The sequence below is a fragment of the Gallus gallus genome, chromosome 3 (genome assembly GCF_016699485.2).
Source record: "Gallus gallus isolate bGalGal1 chromosome 3, bGalGal1.mat.broiler.GRCg7b, whole genome shotgun sequence".
Taxonomy (NCBI): Eukaryota; Metazoa; Chordata; class Aves; order Galliformes; family Phasianidae; genus Gallus; species Gallus gallus.
In genome coordinates this window covers 29,731,949-29,754,160 of record NC_052534.1, presented here as the reverse complement: position 1 = coordinate 29,754,160, position 22,212 = coordinate 29,731,949, and the positions used below count along the sequence as shown (strand labels likewise).

The 22,212-nt window shown below is 47.6% G+C and overlaps 1 protein-coding gene across 3 annotated transcripts in view; it reads right to left on the bottom strand.

Annotated features, from left to right (window-relative positions):
* MDGA1 (MAM domain containing glycosylphosphatidylinositol anchor 1) overlaps positions 1-22,212 on the bottom strand; it is a 135,360-nt gene that overhangs the window by 7,802 nt on the left and 105,346 nt on the right. For all 3 annotated transcript variants that reach the window (XR_006938650.1, XR_006938651.1, NM_001398249.1), the window contains exons 13-16: positions 16,405-16,557; positions 15,293-15,427; positions 1,728-1,858; positions 906-1,014 (exon numbers count right to left, since the gene is read on the bottom strand). Coding sequence is in view for 1 of the 3 variants with exons in the window: in NM_001398249.1 (NP_001385178.1) it covers positions 906-1,014; positions 1,728-1,858; positions 15,293-15,427; positions 16,405-16,557 (528 nt within the window). In the remaining 2 variants the exon portion in view is untranslated. The remainder of the gene's footprint in view (positions 1-905; positions 1,015-1,727; positions 1,859-15,292; positions 15,428-16,404; positions 16,558-22,212) is intronic.

Genomic DNA, 22,212 nt, shown 5'->3' with positions numbered 1-22,212 from the left:
AGGAGGGAGAGAGAGAGAGAGAGAGAGAGAGAGAATTAGTGATGGGAAAGATGCAGATCTCATCAAACAAGTCAGTGCACAGCAGTGTCACTGTCTCTCCTCACACCCCAAACCATGAAGCACATCCCAAATATAATGTAAGGTTTTTCTACTCTTCCCTGGACATTTTCAAGGCTTCCCCAGATTATTTCTTTTCCAGGCCAAAAATGCTGAATCTTGGTTACTTTTGCAATGCAACATTCCTTTCTTCCCCAGATAATTCAACTTCAGCTAAGGAAAAAGTTCTCTTTGTGGTTCGGTTAAAGTTCAGCTTTCTCAGGGCCTTTAACTACGTTGGAAATTTGAAATTTTTTAGGGTATTCTGACTAATTTTGATGTTTTTTTTTTCTCCTTCACCACTGGAATTATGAAAGTTGTTGAAAGGAACTCTTTCCCAACTATTTTTTTTTCCTCCTGCTCACCTGGAGGTGAGGACACAGGCAGGACTAAGGCACAAGGCACACCAGTGGTTCCCATCCAAAGACATAAGACTTGCATACTGCTGATGCACCTTGCTATGGCTTCAACCTTAGTGAGGATGAAGTTCTCATTTTTCTGGAATGCTTTCAGCTACCTGGAGGTGACACCCCCAAACCAGCTCACTGATGTGGTCTTCAGCGTACTGGTGTCTGGCAGCACAGCCCCTACAGGATCCGGTAGTTCCTCTGAGCTTTTGCTGACTCATGACTACAAAGAACAAGTTAAAAGTCTGACAGGCCCTCTCCCAAATTCTGGTGATGAAGCCCATTTTGTTGAGCCCCACCAATACATCAGTGTGCACTGAAATTAGGGGAATGTCCCTAACACAAGCATTCATACGTGCACTCCCGTTGGCTCATTTTCCTCTGGGGCATTCACACTCTTACCCTTATTTGGTCCAATTGGCTTCCTTGGACAGTCCCCCTTTTTCAGAGTGACGTCATCGATGGCAATGTCTCCCTCATAGCTCGTGCCCCGGACACCTTCGAAGATGATCTGCAATCAGAACGCGGGGTAGAGCCCAATGTGAAACTGTGAAGGACCTGCTTCCTTCCCATGCAAGGAGCAAACCAGCTCTTACCATGTTCCCCTGCGAATGGCTTCTCCCCGTTTCTCCAGCACACATACGATTTGGAGTGCTGAGCCCCACAGAGTAGAGAATCAACCTCTGTGTACTGTCTGCAGTGTAATAAATGAGCATGCAGAGTTCTGCTTTATTAAGTACCTTGCACTAGCAAAACCAACATTGAACAGCTCTCGCAAGAGTAACTAAATCCTTATTTATTATTTTATAGTACCCAAAAGCGTGCTGGCATTTTGCCACAGTACCACATTGTACCAGCCTGCATAGCCCCAGATCTCACAAACAACCCTACAACAGCCAAGTAGCCTGTTGGGCAAAAGCACCTGCAGTAAAACATCCGATAACAAAGACACACACTTCCTGGTACTCATAAACAACTCATCAAGCAGATACATCATGCCCAGTTCACGTTTGCAAGCCACCCTACAGTCCTAAACCAGAGGGATAGTGGGGGTGGGCTCTTGTAGAAAATGCCCTGAAAAGCATCCAGCAATCAAAGTCACCTCTGACCCCTGTGCATGCACTAAGCTCTTGCCTTGCCTCAGTGACCATGGGGGTGCAGAGCTCCCACAGCACATGGACGGGGTAGGTGGTATGCAGCTCCTCGGCTGTGGCCCTGACTTACCTGGAAGGGCCCAGGTGGGTTGATGGGCACGTGTGCTTGCTGCCACATGTTCCCCCGGTTCCCGCTGAGTGACCACACCTGGGTGTCGATGGCCCGCTTGTTCCGCACACGAACCAGCAGATTCAAGGAGCCTGCAGGAGAGAAATTGGATGCTGGTGACACAGGGCGCTTGCAGGAAACCCAGTCTGCTGGGCTGACCTTTGGCATAGCTCCTTCTCCTGAGCTGACAAACATGTCTCACTGGCAGTATTTCATCTACCTGGGCTCTTCAGAGGAGGATACGTACCCAGATGAAGACAGAGGAAATGAAGAAGCAGCAGTCTGTAGCATGGCTGTGTGGGCTTGCACAAGAACTGGGTGGTAGATAGACTAGTTCCAAGGAATCTACACAGGTGTCCTGTCCAGCCTCTTGCCTGAAGCTGTTTCCAGTTCTAGATCAGGACAGTGTGGCTTTGTTTGGCCAAGTCCAGCATAGACCTCCCGTGATGCCATTGGAGGCTGCTGTTCCCTGTTATATTGTCTAATACTACTGATCCTTCCAGTACTTGAAGCGAGTGTATAAGCAGGAGGGGGAATGACTTTCACACAGCGGGTGGTAACACACTGGAACAGGTTGTGAGGTTGTGGATGCCCCATCCCTGGAGGCATTCAAGGCCAGGCTGGATGTGGCTCTGGGCAGCCTGGTCTGGTGGTTGGCAACCATGCACATAGCAGGGGGGTTGAAACTCGATGATCTTTGAGGTCCTTTTCAAACCAGGCCGTTCTGTGATTCTGTGATTCTATGATTCTGTGATTCTATGATAAGAGTTTGGATTCGTGACCTTTGTAATTGCCTTTCAAACAGTTAGTGGTCAAAGGCTGATAGCAGCCTCCTCTTTGCCTGATGGAGCAAGCTTAGCTCCCTCAACCTCTCTTCCCTAGCATTTCTGCTCCTGTTCCATCCTGATGACTGTGTGTTAGATCCACACCAGTTGGACAATTCCCAAAAGGTTTTGTCTGCCACTAAAACAAAAACAAAGCCAACAAATCTGAAAGCATTTCCAGTTTTCACTTCAAAAAGCGTCGCATTCCCCCCTCTACCCACAAATGAAACTCTCCACCTACTGTATCTTTTTAGTAATCCTCCCCAATTGACTTTATTTTTTTTCCTTTTTTGTTTCAGTAAAGGACACATTTTTAAACATTCATTCAGGGCTGAACTGCAACACTTTATTTTTTTTTCAATTCAGCTGACGAACCAAAAAATCAATCAGGACTCTTGTCACTCTCTTGCTCATCAGTGTTTCTGATACACAGACATATTACCCCTGAGAGCAGAGAGGCAATAACAACCCTTACTTAAACATCCATAGTCTATCTGCACTCGGGATGCTGCCTTCTTGCCCGGGTATGGCTTTCTGGGAGCAGCAAGAGGTCGGGAAAGGGACGGGGAGAGAGACTTTCTTAGATAACCTTCTTCCTATACAGTATTCTGAAATCCTTCCCTCTTGGCACGTCAGCCCTAGGGGTACTGTGTGAAGGATAGGGACCTGGAAGTACTCCTGCTGAGTGCCTTGCTGACAGAGAGCAAGATACATCACAAGGAGTTCAGAGACGCATAATAAAGATGATGAAATGTTTAGATTCTGAGCGGCTGACTTACAAGAAAAGGTTAAAAGAATGAAGTATGTGTATAATTTAGTGAACTGAGAAAAGATGGGCATGGTTATTGACTGGAAATATTCAGAAGCACTAGCATTAAGGCTGGCTGAGACAAATAGATGAAGACCTGACCAAAGAGGGAGAGGGCAAGGCAGCAGGAAGGGAGGGGGACATCCCACCAACTGGGATGCACTATGGCCAGCCTGCAGAGCTAATACCTCTCTTCAAACTCCTGTGACTCAAAAATGAATAAGAGAAGAATGGGAAAACATCTTTCTGTCTGGAAATATTAGGACATCAAATATGTCAAACTCCTTCCCCAATGGTTCTGAGCGTCCCACTTCAGATGAGGAATAACATGACTTGTTCCTCTTTTGATCAGCTGCCACTGCACAACCTCAAGGAGGCAGAAGTAAGCAAGTGGGATCTCCCTCCTGGCAACACATGTCGCCATGGGAGCCTCTGGTAAAATCAGCTTTGAGCCACTGGCTTCTTGGTGCCTTCCCTACCCTCAGAAGCAACTTACAAGGGAAGCCTCACTGGTTCTCAGTGGGGCCCTTAGCCAAACTGATAGCCCACACAGGATCTACATAACTGCATAGATCAGTGTCAACATGAGCGTGTTCAGAGCAGCTAATTACAGCTATCAGAGCTGGTGAGTCGAGGGACTGAGACTAAATGAAGAACTGATATGGAGCTGCCAGCAAGCAAGGATTAAAGTCAACTGCTGTCCATTCTAGCCTCACTCAGGGATGGCAGCTAGGATTCACCACACCAGAGCCTGGCTGAGCAGCCAGCACTGAGACAAATCAAGTAGCAAATGAACTCTGCTGTGCCGCAGGATAAAAGAGAAGGTGAGATAGAAAGGTACTCATGAAAGCATCTGGAATGCAAACTAGTCCCCCCAAAGCACTGGCTGTGAATACCTGGCCTGAACCCAAACTGAGCCTGAGCGTGTCCTCGCTGACAGCCCGCTGTCCTTGCAGCATTCAACCTTTTGGCCCCCAAATTCTCCAGCAGAACAACACTGAACACAAGCAGGTGTTCTTCAAGAAGTTTGAAACTGGAAAGCAAGCTTCCTTGTCTGCCCAGAACATGTCATGTTTCACCATACCTGTCTACACATGGAAAACTGAGGGTCAAAACAGCCAAGCAATGTATCCACAACTGTCTTACAAATCAGTCAGAGCTGCAAAGGAGGGTCAGATCTGCTGCTCGCAGCCTACATGCCATCCCAGCTAAGCTACAAAGCCTCTCCAAGGCTGGGGAAGGACCACAAAACCTCCCTTCTCTAGGAACATCATCATTGAGGATATGCTTCTGGGAGGCGTGGCAAAGACATCAGCTCTTCAAACTAAATATGGATGAAGCTTTGACCCCATCTGGTTTTGTACTAGAATCACGCCCAGTTTCCCATATCAGAGTCTGAAGCCAGCTGGCAGTTTTGTTACCTATTTGTTTAGTCATTGCTCTTTCTCCATCTCCTCCATCAGATGTGTCTGGCATTTCCTAATGGCACCTGGTGGCGAGGCACACACAAAGACAGGCCACGTATCTGCTGCTGAATCTCTCCAGCTGACCAGAGACAGACAAACACAAGAAAAATTCCAGGACACTGACAATCCTATTGTTGCCTCTCCCCATACAAGACGATATTCACATTTCTCTTGCAATCTGTATTATTCCTTCTTCCCAAACAAAAGAGAGAATAAAGGCCAGTGAGGAATCAATTACAGTGGGAGCGAGCCCTGCCTTCTGCTGACTGCCTTTAAGACCAAAGCTGGCATTTCAAGAGTGGCACTCACACAAAAGAGCACCAGCTGGGCTGCCAGATAGAGTAGCCCAAGGGATGCCTTTAAATGTTACCTTCTCACAAGAAGAAAAGGTCTCCTCTCATTTTCCGTGGGATGGAGATTTCACTGTCATGCTGAACAGCGGTGTGGATCCAGAGGAACCAGCGCAGGCGGCACTGGGAGGGAAGCAGGGTCTGCAAGGGCAACACCGTGGGCACAGTCCGCGTGAGATGGCAGAATAGGCTTCAAGGGCTCTCTGCAGGGCAGCTGGGAAGGTGAAAGTGGGATGGGGACAAGCTACCGTGTGCAGGGGTGGGCACGCAGCTCATTTTGGGTGGAAGCCAGGAAGAGAACAACCAGAAAGCGAAGGGAGGACAATGCTGAGCACCAGGAGGCAGAGCGCTGTGCCAGGCACTGCAGAGCTCCGTGGGCTGCAAGGGAAAGGCTGCCAGGATTCACAGCTGGGAGTTGGGGTGGCTGCGGGCTCAGGCTGATCCCACCACAGCTCCCCACTGCCTTCCTGCAGTGTTCCTGCTGTGGAATGGGGCTATTCCAGCGGATCAGCTGCCTATGGAGCTCTGGCTGCTGCCACAGTTTGGGTTTGGTACCCAGCTGAGGCCAGCCAAAGAGAGGAATCCAGAGCAGAGTCCTCAGGGCATTGCAGCTGTAGGCAAGATAAATCGAGATTAGAAGAAACTGATTTCTGGCAGGAAGTGCCCAAGGCAGAGACAACTCAGACCTCATATAGCCTGGCAGAGTCATTTGCAGACCTAATGTCAGGGCTAAAGCCAGGCCAAGGAGAAAAGAGCTCTTATCTTTCTTACAGGGACTTCGAGCACTTCCTTAAGCGTGGTTTAGTGTAACACCACCGATCACAAACTACAAGCCCAAAGCTTAGCATGGGCAAATCCCAGAAGCGAACCAAAGTCCCCAGAAAGAATCTATTACTGCTCATAATCCCCGGAACAAATGCCCGCCTCTCCTTCTCCCTGTCTCATTTAAATGGATGCTAATGAAGAGCAGTCAGTATCAGGCTGGTGTTCTCAGTTACAGTGCTGTGGGGAAAAGTTACTGCTCTGAGAGCTGGGAAGCAGAGAGCAGAAAAACAATCGTGGTGCTGATAGAGGCAGAGAAATAATATCAGCTTGTTACTGAGTCATAATTTTCAAGAATGTCTTGTCTTTGTGCCATGGTAGGATATATTTATTCTTCCACAGTACCTAATGATGCTTCGTACATTAATATATGTGGGATAAGGCAATTAAAGCCCTTTGGCTGCTTTACACTCCTGGCTGCACAGAAACTTTGCCTCAGTGTGTCTTTAACAGATCCCAGCTTGGTGTGCAGGGTCCTCTGTGACTACTCACAGGTTCACTACCCAGACCCCTTCCACTGCTTCAGCAAAATCAAAGCGGGAGAGTTCAGAGAGCTCATTAATACCGAGGAAACAGAGCGTTGGTCAGAGTTTGGAAAGCACAGCTATCCCAGCTCTACTTGCAAGGCATCCCCTTTGGCTTCAGAGAGACATTAAGCATGTTCAGCGCCATGTCACAGGCCTGCTAATTGCTGTGGGATTCTCTTTCAGCTGTGCTATGCTGAAGACTGATGAAAGGGATGGGGGGAATCAAAGTCTCTGGTTCCCTACTGCGGCTGGGACTTTCTGAGAATAAGCAGCAATATGGTAAGTTTTGCTTGGCAATGTTTCCCCTGTAGCAAACCTGTGAAAATCAGTTAAATCTTGCTGCATGGGATTTTCATGGATTTTACTGTGGATTTAAAAAATTAGAGAAAAAACACATTTTCACCCCTGACCTTCCAAACCACCATCAGATGAGGACGGGTTTGAAGCAATATCCCCCAACACAACGAAGCCAACGGCACAGACCGATCTGTGATCCATCACTATGTGACCATGCCTGGCATGTATGAGTGTTGGGATGGAAGGAATGGGCCAACAGGGAGAAAACTGTGAAGAGGCAAGGTGGACAGATGGCTGGCAACCTGGGGTGACGTGCTGGCGGGAGGCCTGGATCATGTGGGCAGCGGGGTAAATGCAATGGCACCATCATGCCTCCCTTAAGTGATGAGGAGTGGAAGTGCTAACGGGAGGGAAACAGGCAGACTACAGCTACAGCTCCTTCTCTCTAGGACATCCCCACCTGTCTGTGTACATGGAGAGCAGATGGTGATATGGTAGGAGCAGACTTGCAGTGGAGCTATGCTTGAGCTCCTTTGCTCATTTGATCCATGGTCTAATTAGAGAAAGTGTTGGCATACAGAGATGAACGATACAAGACATCCATTTTTGATGCTCTGTGTACGAAGTAAAATCCTGCCACCTCTTTTCAGGGAAGATTCCCTCGGAGGCTCTCTCTGACCAGTGACAGGCTTTCCTGCCTGTGGACAACAAGATATGGTTTAAGAAATTCAAAACCAAAACAAACAAAAAAACCCACCCACATGCCATAATGTTAAATTAATGCCATCTCAGAAGAACAAAGGCCCATCAGATATGCAGCCAGAACAGAGCAGAGGGAGAGAACAGTCTGGCATTTAAAAAGACAAGAAGCAGGAGTCCTCAGGCTTCTCGCCAACTCCACATCTGATTCATTTTGCCAGCTTGCTTAATCACACCCCTTTCCAGTACTTATATGTTTTGCAGGGGACAATGTGGACAGGCTGTATCCTTCCCCACAGGACAGTTTGGCTACAGCATCCATGGGATCAGGCTAAGGGTGTCCTCCCTCTGCCAAGGTTCCCCCTGCACCAAGACCCCCGTCGCCTTCAGTCCAGACACTCAGCCACTGGGTTCTCCTGGAGAACTCCTGCCCTCCATAGGCAGAGGAGCACAGGACAGTGCCTACCGCTGTCTCAGCTGGACACTTGGCTGGACACAGGGGAGAATGGGAATGCAAGTAGCAGAGCAAGAAGGAAATCACGTGGAAGTAACTGTTCCCACCAATTCTGCAGATTCAAGGAGCAGAGTGAAGCGAAGTTACTATGAGGTCTGCGTGCTCCTCATTCACCCTCTGTTTTGTGACATGCCCAGTTGCCTCTAGGCAAACATTCTATTTTCTCCCAGCTTTGATAACTGACCCTTTCATCTTTGCCACCAGAGACAGCTGGGTCCTTTGCACAGTTCTTGTTCTCAGTTTGCAGACTGAGAGCACGCACTGTGCTCTGCTCTCAGATGAGCAGAAACAGAGGTCTGCTTCACACACACTGCCAGGTTTAAAAGAGCATAACAGGCAGGCAGGGTGAGCCTGCCTGCAACTCTTCTGAGGGCAGTCAGAGACCTCAGTCAGAGAGGAAGCAGACTTGCAGAGCCCCCTGGATAGAAGTGGTGTCAGGAGGAGGCTGACAAAAACCCTGCAGAAGCAGATGTACTTATGTTGTCTCTATCCCTATTAACGGCCTATTTCCCCATCTTCACCCAGCCCCAGGAGCCAAGCACGGGGCAGCTGCGCAGCTGCAGGGCTTGGAGCAGATGGGCTGTTTTAGTGCCATGCCGATGCAGGCAAGACAGCAGGAATGAGCAGCTGAGATCATGCATTCTTCCTGTTAAACTGAAGACACTGCTCAAAGTCTGGTCTCTGACCTCCTCATCTGCCTGACCCAAAGAGAGGTGAATTAAGATTGGAAAAGACCTCTAAAATCATCTGGTCCAACCGCCAACCCATCCCTACCATGCCCACTAACCGTGTCCCTCAGTGCCACATCCACATGGTTCTTGAACACATCCAGGGTCAGCGACTCCCACCATGTCCCTGGGCAGCCCGTGCCGCTGCCTTGCCGCTCTTAATAAAAAGTTTTTCCTAATATCCAACCTGAATGTTTCAAACCTGGGAACCCGGGAGGATGATGGCCTCTTCATCTTCCTCTGGCTGTTAGAGCTTGCTGTGTTCCCAGCTTTGTGATAGGATGGATTGTAACTAGGGACTCCCATACCATTTCCTATCTCGCTATGCTTACTCCAAGAAACTTCCAGGGCACTGGCTGAGACAGTAAGACTCCCAGCCAGGATGTGCGAACTCCAGTGGTTCAGGTGCTGGGATGCCTCTCTTTGGGACAGGCAGTCACTCCTGGAAGTAATGGTGATGACTGACGCTGAGAATTTTTGAGTTTTCTGGGAAGTATTTCAATCCATGTTGCAAAATCACATCTTGCTGAAATTCAAAGAGAGGCTGGAATGTTTGCACAAGTAGTGCAAGATAGTTGTGTCCCCTGCCCCAAGACTTTATCCTATCAGAGCACCTGGGGGGGATCTCTGGAATTACACCAATTTCAACCTCCACTTGCACAATTATGAAACTGCTCCATGAAGAGAACAGAAAAGTGACCCCTGAGCGCTAAAGGAAAATCCAAATAGGTGCTTAGAGCTTAAGCATTTCCTCTTAACTGTCTGATAAGTTTTGTATCTAGTGATTTCAGGGCCTAAGTAATTGATGCAGCACCCAGTATCCCAGGAGATGATCGGGTTGCAGTATATCCTGACTGACATTCAACTTTGCACATGGCTGCGCGATAAGCAAAGTCTGAACGGAAACATCCTTTGCTCAGAGCTGGGAGGAGGGGAAGGGGGTTGTAGTAGTTGTAGCTTCCCACAGGACAAATAACAGCGACTCAAATTAGGTGAGCAGAAGTAAAAATTGTCTATGGGCATTCAGGGCATCTGTGTCAGCAATCTGTGCCTGCCATCCTTTCCAACAAATTTTGCAGCAGTAACATGGTCAGATCATGGCTTGTAAAACAGCAAAAGAGGATTTCTGAAGAAGGTAACATTTCAGTAGCTATCTGCAGTAGGAACTTGACTGAGTGGCACACTATTATGTAGGAGCAGGAAAAGGTAAGGATCAGTGTGCCAGGATTGAAGATAATAACAGAATGGCTGCATTGACATGAAGACATATCCATAGAACAGAAAGGACATATAGCCAACCCATATATGAATCCTTTTTCTTCCTTTCCAGGTCTTCTTCAGTTTTTACAGCAGTCTTTGGCCAAGCTCTTTGGGTTAGGAACAATTGAGTCCCACAACTGCAAGCTGTGCCAAGCATGTTGTTGGTGCTGTTTGTGAATCAACATCCAATCAAACTGTAGACACCTATTATTGACTGGGTTTCAGGAAGAGTAACTGAAGGGAGTTCTCTGCCTCTTGTTATGCAGAAACTTTGATTAGATAATGTATTGGTCCCATCTGGCTAGCATCCAAAGCTCACTGGAGTCTTTAGAAAAACAATGACTTCCACTGAAGTCATTCTATAGCCCTTGGTTCAGAGCCACTCTATTGAACTTTCAGAGTTTGAATGACACTTTACAAATATATAGTTATCTTGCCAGGTATTTATAATCCTTGCTCATGATCATGGTATTTGACTAACTTCCAGAAGAACCAAGCAGATACTATTAGAAGAGACCACAGTTTATCCAAGGCCCCATACCATAGCCCACAGCAAGCTGCTTGACGTCTGCACAGAACATTAGTTAAATACGCATCTATTGATGGATGAATGCGTAAAGCCAAGAACCCATCTGAATAAGTGGAAAAAGAAAGGAGATATATATATATAAACGGAATACATTTTTTCATTACAAACTGTTCACTTAGCTCTAACAGCAACTTGTTTTCAAAAGCCTAGAGGGAAATGAATCACACTCATTAGGAAAATCAGCCTCCCCTCAATCAATCCAGTGATGTAATCTGTTGTGTAGAATTATTGCACTGGTCGCAATGGCATGGATTAAATGAACTATGCATTCGTACATCAAGCAAACGTCGTATCTCCAACACAAGAGCAGCTAGTTCCAGGATGGCAGCTGTATAACTGCATGCAGTAGCACTTGAACCATCAGAATACGTATATCTACAAGGTTTTGGTGGGAAACAGGGTGCTAAGATGTTGAATGTTACAAAAAGGTCTTCTTCATGGTTCAGATCACTTTGACATTGGCATAGCTGGTACCTGCCAATCAGAATGACCTGATAGCTCTTACTTCTGTCACTTGCTAGAAACAAGATGCAACTATGGCACCTCTGCAAACATTGGCTCCTATTGTGATCGTCCACCACAATGTCTCAGACACACCTTTGTAGCAGCTGCATAATTTGAGTTAAAGAAGTAAAACAGCAATTTGTTATGTCAGGCCTTCCTGGTCTATGTTTCCTGATCAGGAATAGAGCATCAATGGTGACATTACCAGTGTAAGTAGACTGCTTATAAGCCAATTACTTCTGTACAACAGCTGGTAGGTTTCTTGGACTCGGGTGCTCTGGCAAGCCATGTGTGTGATCAAGGCTCACTGTTTCTACTGACTTAGATCTAAAATCCTTCTTAATCAGTACCAAGCACAGTTCCTCACAGTAGTTTATGATTTCATTGAAAGCCTCCCATCCTGATTATACATGGGCCAGACGTAGCTGGTGTGATCAGATAAGGTCCGTGTCAGCACTAAGCTGGAATAATACCACCTTCAATTCTCCAGGATTTTTACAGATGTTGGACACACACCAGAAAATAAGCCTGTTCTCTGACTTCTGGAAGAGGGACTGGCCAAGGTAAGACTGTGACACTACCAGAGCAGAAAGGAGGCTTGAAGTACAAAACTGCAAGCCAAGAGTAGGATCTTCAACCAGGCTCATCTCCTGTTGCCTAGGACCTGCCAACCATACTGCAGGAGGCAGCTGAACACTTCCAACCTAGGAGACACCCCAGGGTGGGGAGAGCATTCTGCCACCTCCCCTGTTTGAGGCAGAATACTGTCATAAGCCTGTATGCAGTGATGAGTTGTATTAAAAACACAGCAAAAAAAAAAAAAAAAAAGGGTCTGCCGGTGAGATCACAAATGGGAAGAAGGCTAAAAAGTTGTTGTTTGGGTACACGCAGAGTCACTGCTTGCATATAGGTATCCCTAGCAAGTTGGTCCCTCACAGCATCCCCTTCCCAGGAAACCTCAGGGAAGAGAGGAATGGGAATCTGACAGTGGACGCGGGGATCTGCTGCCAGCTGAATGCTGAGACTCACCAGGCCAACCTGACAAGGAGTTGCACCCGACAGCGGGTCTCTGTGTGCCATGGCTAGCTCCTCTCCTGAAGGAGGGCATACAGTGAGCAATTCTTCCTTTGATGTATCTGTGTCTGCCACAGACAAGACACTCTAGTTCTTGAATGTCTGCTGGAAACTGTATTTCTTTCCTACTCCTCCTGCTGATTTTTTTTTGTTTAGGTTGGCAGGATTGTAGGGCAATATAAACACTTGCTCCAGAGGGGGGTAAAAGAAGGAAAACCAATGACCAAATAACTCCAGAAGAATGGGGATTGCCTCCAGGGAGCTCCCCTTCACCCTGCTCTCTCATCAGCTGAGAGATATTCAACATCATCCGGCTCTGCTAGTTGCTGAATATTTTATACCGTGGCTACAAATGCTCCATTTGTATTCAGTTTCTCTCTTTCGTCATATCTATTATAAACGAGTAGTGTCTGGGAACTCTCCCAGGGAAGATTTGCCTGGATGGCTATGGATATTTTATAGTCAAATTGTGAGAGTAAACCAGCTTTCAAGTTCTGGAGAGAGGGGAAAAGGTAATAAAAGGGTTATTAAAAAAATAAATAAATGTCGGGGTTTTATATGGCTTCCTTTCATAGTGACAGAGCTTCTGTTGGCTCCACAATGGAGCTGGAGCTTCTAGGAGAGGCTAAGAGATACCCTCTTACTGGCACTGTTCGCCAACAGGAGCCATCTGATACGCTATGGCTGGCTCAGTAGTGCTAGCATCAGGCTTGGTAGGACCAGGCTAACACTAGGTGAGCTGTGTTCGTATGCACTGGGGACAGGTGGCAATATGGAAAGTGATATGGATGTGGCCCAGGCTGGTAAACACTCATCTTTACCTTCATATTGTCACAGATGTGATACAGGTAGGAGGCCAGGGCCTGTCTCTTCATTGGGCAGGAGGAGTCCTAGCAAGGAGGGCTGTATTTGAGGGGAACTCCCCTCTTGTTCAAGTGGGAACTAAAGAGGAACGTGGCCACACGCTGAAGAAGTTTGCTTTACCATCAGGCAGTTTGCCACTTCCACACAGGGCTCTCAGGGGACTTCAGCCAGCATGGACATCAAGACTGCCCCAGAATATCAAAAAGAATCCAAAATAATTACAGAATATCATGACTGGCCCTGAAGGAAACTACAGAGCAGAGAGCAGATATGAGGGACTGAATTTCAAATTGCAGATGGATATGTTGTGGGTTTCCTAGACCAATCCACATCTTCAAAGCCCAAGAGAAAAGAACTGCTCATTTCTTTTTCTCTCTTTCTCTGTCTCTATCTATTCAGTCTAATTTTTAAATAATTTATTCACTCTCAGCTCAGCCTTAGCCATTCTGGAAAATCATTTTAATCAGCCTATTTACCTCACAGAAATTTAACAGCCCCTTTATGCAACAAGAAGGGGGAAATGGGGAGCAGGTAGGTACAATGGCATTGAGTATAAGGGAACAATCAATTGTTACAAAAGGCACCTGATGCTGGTGAATATAAAATGACACTCAGCGGCTTTCCTAGGTCTTTGGCTTAACTGTATATTTTTGCTCAGGGTAATTCGTGGGTGAATCAAATGAATAAAGAGTTAAAATACTAAAAGCCAAAAATCTGTAATGAATTGATTCCCCAGCACATCCCGTCCACACCACCTCTTGAGAAACCACAGGAGTGCTGTCAAACAGCTGTCTTCCAATACAGAGCAAAAACTAAGGGGCTTTTACTTTCCCAGTGAAATGAACTTGGAAATAGGACACAGCTGTATTCTTAAAGGAGACAAAGAAAGAGGAGGTTGCTTTGTGCTCCTCCCTTCACATCTTCTTTCCCTGGCACTCTCCCACCCTTCCCCACTGCTCTGTGCCACCCTTGACTGCAATCACAAAAGATCTAATCCCTTTCAAAAATGCCAGGAGAAGACACGTGGGCATTAGGCAAGAAAGCCAACTGACCACAATGGAAAACGGTCGAGAAGAAGGGGATTTGGCAGCCAGCATTAACAGCTGGAGTCTGTCAGCTAAGCAAGCCCAGCAAGCCTGGGAAAACCTGGTGTCAACCAGTACCAACAGATTTCTGCCATTGCCAGTGTGAAGACAGCACAGAGCAGCTCATCTGCAGGAGAGATACAGGTGTGTGAAAACACCTCTGACCTAGCTGGACTTAGTGCAGAAAGCAAACCCGAGTCCTCAGAACAAAGACAGAGAAGGAGACCTGCTCTGTGAACTGCTGCCCAACTACCCCAACCGGCATCCATGAAGTCAGGCTTTCAGCCTAGCCCCCACTGAGAAAAGGTCTCAGATTTTGCAGCTTAACCTCTCTGCTGTGCCACATGTGCACAGAGATGTGGTGGCTGGACTCAGGAGCATGTTTCCTTCCAATGACATCAGTGGTGCTGAGGCAGAGAGCTGTTAATTAACCCCGTTTATTGAAGGGCGGACACATTCCTGCCTGGGCCCTGCTTTTTCAGTCAGGCTCCAGTCCAGCAGGTGATTAATAACCTAGCGTGCTGTGGAAAGAGTGCATCTATTATTCAAATTAATGAAATTATAATCAAGAGGTGACGAATTAGCAATTGCTCCTTGACTGGATATGGAAACTCATTAGTGCGCTGGGCGCTGCTGTGGCACTCCCTGTACCAGTATGAGCATGGCTGGAAAGGAGGGAGTCAGGCAGAGCTGAGAGCCCCCTGTCACAGCTCTGCCCTGGCACACAAATCAGGAACACTCCAAAGTAGCTGCACCCACCACAAAGTCCCATGAAGTACCCCCATCTCCTCTTTGATGTCACGCTACCTAGAGCAAGGTGGCTGTGGTCGCGACAAGGAGAAACGTGAACATAGCTGTGGTGTTTTTGCTTGTGGAGCCTTGTCCTTGAGGAAACGTGGCAAGGAGCGATGGCTGGCTTCAAGATACTGTTCCAAGTGCAGCCTCACAACATGCTGGGTGCAGGCAAAGGACAGCTCTCTGAGGATCATCCTGGTGCTTTTAGTACTGAGTGAGACTCCCAGCCATGCAGATTGCTGGCTGCAGTCATAGCTGGTGGAGGTCTTCCCCTACACCCTGCACTAGGCCAGGGGTACCCGTCCCCAGACAGTACTCACCGATGTGCTTGCCGTACATGTGGTAGTAGAAGGAAACACAGTAGTACTTGGCCGTGATGTTGTATAGTGGGCTGATCAGCCGGGCTTTGTCCCCTGTCACCCGGGGCCGAGAGGCCTCGATGAACATGTAATAACCTACACAAGGAGACAAAAAGGTAGGGAAAGCCACTGCATCTTCCACCCTGCAACTAATGGGATGCTGGGGGCTGGGACACAACTCCTCCTGCATAAGACAATGCCTTGCTCTTCTCGTCCCATTGGGTCCCATCCAGAAATGTGCAGAAAGAGGACTGCAGAAAGGATTCAGTGTATCTGGCCTAAGCAATATCGTTTTGACCCAAAGAGAACAATATCAAAGTAGTTGCTAACAACCCAAGGAGGAACAGATTAACTATTTAATCTGTTGACATCGTTTTAAGTGCTAGGTCTGGCTGGTGTACTCAACAATAATGGGAAAAGCCACTCCCTTAGCTGGGCATTGGGTATTTCCCTTTTTTTTTTTTCTCCTGAGTTCAGAGTTGTGCTTGCATACGAATTTATTTTCCTCATTAGAGAAAGGGGAAAGCAATATCCAGCCAAACCTGGTGTGGGTGCCCCATGCACAGCTAGGAGGAGCAATACACAACAACAGCCTCCTCCAGTCCGGCTTGGGGCCCCCACTGGCACTCCCCCAGCCTCATCCCTCCTGCTGCTGCTTGGTACTGAGGAGAATTGCCCCACGGAGATCTTCTTTGAGGAAGCAGCTGGTTCAACCCAGCAGGAACATTTCCAGGTGTCGGAGACGTTCTCTTGCTTGTTTATCTCCTTTTTTGACTTCAAAACAAGCATCAAATGGGACAAGGACATTAGGCAGCAGGCAATTAGCTGGTAACAAGAACTAATGCTCACACTATTCCCTTAAACAAAGTCGTGGGTGTTTTAATTGTGTGTTTAATGCCAATCAGTAACATGCAAATTAACTGCCTGCTCCCTGCACCCTGCGCGGAGGAGAAGCGTGTGTGCGGAAAGCAGATCAGTGCTCCGCCGTCTCCCACAGCCGCAGGACCCTGATGCCTTGCGGCTTGCATCTCGCCTCCAGACCTGAGCCAGAAGAAAGCCAGAAGTGTGCCTACCCTCTGGCGTACCGCTGATGTCCGTGGGTGGCCCCGTGTTGACGGTACGTTTGGGGTTCTGGGTCAGGGCGTTCTGCCGCGTCCAGTCAAAGTTGTCCATCTTGTCTTGCACGAAGCCGCAGATCTTCTCATCCTCAAAGCGACAGGTGTTATCTGCAGGGAAGGACAGGGAGTGGAGCTTTTCAGACCTCCTCCTGGGGCTGCCTTGCTGCTTGAGGAGGGTACGCAGCACAGGTGAGCGGCCCCCAGCCTCAGGAGGAGGCTGAGAAGGAATATTTTCATGATGGCTATGATTAAAGAAGGGTTAATCCAGGCTGACAGATGCGATTATATAACAAAATAGCATATGGCTAACAGAACTGAAGAGAGATTCTGCTGGGAGGTCTAAAGGAGCTAATGTAGAGGATGATGGAAAGAGTAAGAGCATGATGAAGGCAAGCAGGCCATGAGGGCCTTTAAACCAGAACAATCTGATGGTAGAATCTTCCCAGGAAAGAGGAGAAAGCGCCAGCAGGTGAACCCCACTTTGGTCTACATAGTAAATTAAACTATGGCACACATGAAAAAATCAGCTGTGGAGAAGAGGTCAGCTTGGTGCTATAAATGTGTCATTTAGCTAGAGCATATTCAACTGATACCAGAGGTATATCTGCTATTGCAGCTATGTGGGTTCTCCTAACAAAATACATTGCACTGGCTAAGGATTTTCATGTAGCATCAACGACATGTGCAAAAGAGCTTGCTTATGCTATGAACACAAGACAATCACAGCCTACAGCAATATGAGATGGGTGAAAAATCTTGTGTACAGACACAGCCCAATATGGACTTGCAGAGAATGGAGCAAATCAAACTTGATCAGACTTAAGATGGTCTTTTGTCAGACCTTTGTGGTGAAAGCTACTTCCTGAGCCACAGAACCAAAGCCTTTCACTGCTGATACAGTTGGAAAAGAAGAGAAAGAATGGGCAGAAAAGAAAGAAAACAAGTCCAAGATTGGCTGTGAAAATTACTTTGTTTTTTCAGAAGATCCCTGGGATGAAATCAGAGCTGGAGAATGAGATGAGAGTGGGATCTCAGAGCTCTCGAGTGGTGCAGACACAGCAAGCAGATCTCTTTACCTTCTGCCTTTACATTAGAGCCAGTGGGGTATGCTATGAAACTGAACAATAAAGTAATTAAATCCATGAAAGAACACATAGAAAAGAAAAACATGTTCTTGCTCGGGTTTTGGAATGCATTAGAAACTCATCCATGGCACGCTGAAGCGTGACTCAATTATTTGTGGTTTACCCCCCGACACAGTTCCTGCTATCATGGACAGATGAGGAGCAGCCTGAACGCCTACCAGGGCTCCTGCACTGTGCCAGGGGAGGTTCAAGTTGGGTATCAGGAAAATCTTATTCTCCTAAAGAATGGTGAGGCAGTGGCACGGGCTGCACAGGAAGGTGGTGCAGTCACCATCCCTGGAGGTGTTCAAAAACTGTGTGTATGTGGCACTGAGGGACCTGGTCAGTGGGCATGGTGGGGGTGGGTCTTCTCCAACCTTAATGATTCTATGATAAACGAACAGCATTTTGTCTCTGAGATCCTGCACCTATCTTCCAGCTATAGTCTGCACCACCTCCTCCCATTTGGGAAAGGAAACTGCTGTCTGCCACACAGACAGACCCCAACAGCCTGCAGCCCCATGCAGTGGGGGCATAGGGGCTCTGTGCAGTTAATCCCCCTTCTTACGTGGTTCTTTCACCAAAGCAGTCAGGAAAAAGGATGTAGCCTCCTCCACAGCCCACAGAATGGCTGGACACTATGCTGCAAGCCAAGGGTTTGGTTTGTGGAGAAGGGCAGCTGGCTTTTCTTTTAGCTCAGCAGGAAACACCACTTCTGTGAGCTGAGCGCAGCCATAGGGAGCTTGACTGGGCTGGCCACTTAACTGCTGATTAACCCTGGCTAAGTGCTTTCCGTTCAATCCGCTCATTTCTAATTAGCATCCTAATCCAAATTAGCCACTGCTACACAGTGCAGTACTGGGCACAGGGAGCTGGAGGAGGTGGCAGGAGAACACGGGGCATACACCGGGGTGAGCCTGAGGCTGGGCAATAACACTGGCTAGGGGGTCTGCCAGCCCCAGCACAACAAGATGGTGGGGAAAAGGGTGAGAAAAAGGCTTCTCAGAGTCCTCCTCTGCCCTCCTGGCTGATAGGAGTAGCTCATAGCTGTACCAGGCACCTGCTGCTCCTTGGAACATGGAAGACACAAGCTTTCTCTTGCAGTGGCGTTATCCCACACGACAGGATCCACATGACTGTCCTTTTGCAATCAGAGGGACCAACCGAGACAGGAAGGGTTTGCATTTCTGATCCTATTGTGCTTGTGGACCCTCGGAGGAGAAAGCTAACATATTTCCCCAGCACAGAATTCCCTTAACTGGGAATATCAGACAGAAAACAAAGCTGAAAGCTGTAGCACAGAGGCCTGCCAGACAACTGACTGAAAGGGAGCAAATCCATGAGGAAAAAGGCACAGAAACCAAAGGAGGCTGAGGAGAAAGCCCAAGTTCAGGTGGAGATCAGAGAGAAGGTCAGAGCAGGGATAGAGGAAAACAGGGAGCTATGCAAGACAAGAGGACAGTATTCCTGACTTACAGCTGAGGCCCAGCTCTGGTGGCTGACACACTGCTGCATGAGAAGTCCCCCACACCCTTGGGAAGAGGACCTGAAAGCTTTAAGGTTAGGAAGGGGCTGCTCTTACTGCAGAGCACAAGGCTTGGGGTGCTGCAGACTCCCAGCTCTTTGCATGCCAGAAAAGGGCCTTGCTTCTGTCCTCTCACTTGGATGTAGCCAATTCCAGAAGACAGAGCTCCTAGCTGAAACCACAAAATGGAGGAGGCTCCTGGGCACAGCACGGCAGGACCAGGCTTACATGTAACACCACTTGCCATGTGGGAGTTTATCTACAGCACGCTGCTTCTGCCTAGCTTGGGATCTCAAGGCACTTTGCAACAACTAATGAACAAGGCTTTATAAATATCTCCATGAAGCATCAGCGCTTCTCTTTATACACCTCCTGCATTACACGCGGTGAAACAGATGCACTAAAATGCAGTCAGACACATCTAAGGTCACAGCAGGCAGCGTCAAAGCTGGAAGCAGAACCCTGCCGTTCTGACTGCTGGTTGCTTGGCTTAAAGCAAACCACGGGAAGGCAGAAGCTCTGCCGCTCCTCTGAGCTGGAAGTGGAGGTGCCCACGATAACTCAGGTATGTTCAGAATGTTGGGACACAGCCAGCATGTCACCTCTGGGTGATCATCATCAGGCTGACTGAGAGAAACCTGGCTGATCCAGCTGCAAAGCAAACCTTTAAGTGACCCGCTGCGTCTCAGAGGCCAAAGCGGCGGTCTGAGTGCTGACCTCGGCTGTGTGAAGCAAACCTTCTTTCAGACTCACGCCATCTGCCAGGGATCCTGGCTCAGCACTGTGGAGCAAAGGAACCTTCCTGATTAAAAATTAAACAGTGGCTTTAAATATTGAACACAGAAGTTGTTCTCTGGATTGTTAGAGGCGAGGTGGAAGTAGCAGGGGAGCTGGTTCCTCAAAGGCTGGAGTTAGTGCTGTCTTCACCAAACAGATTTCCTTGGCAGGCTTTGCAGTGGCAGCAGCTCAAAGTGCAGAGATGTTTGCTCCTGGTTATAGACACCTCCCTGCATTCCCAGAGGTGAGACCCTCAGCCGTGCCTATTAGCATTTCTTGTTGCTTCACCTTCTCGAGAAACATAATGGAGGTTTTCATTTCAAGTCCTTAGGGGTAAGCCATCCCTGGCCCTGAAATTCTAGCTGCCAAATGAATGCATACAAAAAATAATAAGATGATCCTAGCTGCAGACTACGGGTGAATAGCAGATGGAAGCACATTCAAATAAAATTGCCTTCGTCATTTAGCTGTGCTGTGACAGCTGAAACTGGCTTGGAGCACAAGGGACCACGATCCGAGCCTCAGCTCTGTTGCAGACCCGCAGCGTGACCCACAGCCCGTCACTAGAGATCACCTTCCCCACCTAGGAGATGAAGACAATGCAAACTGGATTGCGACCTCAAAGTCCTCTGGGATTTAAGAAACACGTATCAAAATTTTCCGTAAGTTTCTAAAGCATTTCTAACCAGCAATGGAAGAAAGCTTTACAATACACAACTGGTTGGGTCATATTGGAGCACCATCTGTTCTAATATCCCCATCCATGACAGTGGGATAATATGGCCCAATCACATTTTGCATCATGTCACGAGGAATTAGTGGCAGTCACCTGCTTTAAGATCTGCATCACACACGTGCCTGAGGGATGGGCACAGATTTGGGGAATCTAGTTCTAAACACTGGGATCACATCCCGTTCCCACTTTGTCAGCAAGTTCAGACCCCTCTGTGCTATGAAGCATTAAGAGAGACAGGGCACACGAGCACTGGGTGGTGAGCAATGAGCGAGGGTAATCTACAACAACCAGCAGCTGGGACTCATCACCACCCACTGTACACGTCCATGATCCGAAAACATTTTAGCTCCATCACAGCCAGATTGCAGATACATAAGGAATAATGTCCCTGCTCTGGACAGGCAAGACACATTGTACAAATGAGAAAAAAATAGCAATCTCATATGTTTTTTAATTCCCTTGTCACCGAGGTTACAAGGCCACATCTGCTAGAATCAGGGAAACCAAACCATACACTGCGAATAAGATGGAAAAGTTTTGGGAGCAACACTGCAGAGTTTGGGTCGGAAAGTGAAGGTCATATCCAAATGAAATGGCAGAGTAAAAGTAAGAAGGACAGAACAGATTCCCCAGGAGTCTAATCGTGACACTAAAATGATCAGTTGTCCTAGGAGATACTTAAAATATTACCTTAGAATCAATACTACTCAAAGAGAGCCTTTTAAGATACATTCTGGTTTCTAGAATAAGACTAACAGATTTTTAAGAGTCAGTCTTACTGCTAATTTCTAAATAAGTGAAATATTCAATATCTTTTGTTCACTCCCTGCGCTTTCAGTTTCCTTTCGCCTTATAATCTCAGCACCTGGCTCAGTAACCATAGCACATGCATGCCTGCCCCAATGTCATTAACATCTTATTAGGCTGGGAGAGAAAATGCATGAAGAAATAATTGTATTAAGTGACTCTCAGAGTTTGTAAATTAATCACCATTGTGCATGCCCTTGGATCAGGCTGCCAGAGGCATTAATCATCCAATCTTTGCCTTTCACTTGAGAGCTCTCAGTGTTTGCTCCCAGAATTTGGCTGGGCAGCCTAGCGTGAGGATACCTTTGCAATCACAACACTTTTTCCTGGAGCTGGTGGTAGCAAGGGAAGTGGGGGTAAAAAGAGGTAGGAGTGGGGATTTCCATGCTGCTGAACTGAGAGGCTCGGAAGCAAGTTGTGGCCCGGAGGACAGAGCTGTGAGGCTTTGGGCTCACGTTTGCAAAGGGCTTGTATTTGCAGTGGCAGCAGGTCTGAAAGGAAGGGAGATCTCTGAAAGCAAGAGTGGTGGCTGAAGTTATAAGGCAGTCAATCTCAAGGCGTGAACTCAGAGGCAGGACCCCGATGGCTGGCTCAGCGGCTCCAATTTTCAGCACAGTCTGGAGGAATCATAACAAGGAGAACTCAAGTGCTGGGTTTGCTGCACGAAAATACAAGCGTGGCCGAGTTCTCTGATACAGGCAAATTTCATTCTGGTCTCAGTCAAGCTGCCAAAGCAATCCCAGGTGAGCAGTCTGAAGGCTCAGCTTACAAAGACTCCGAGGAGACTGACACAA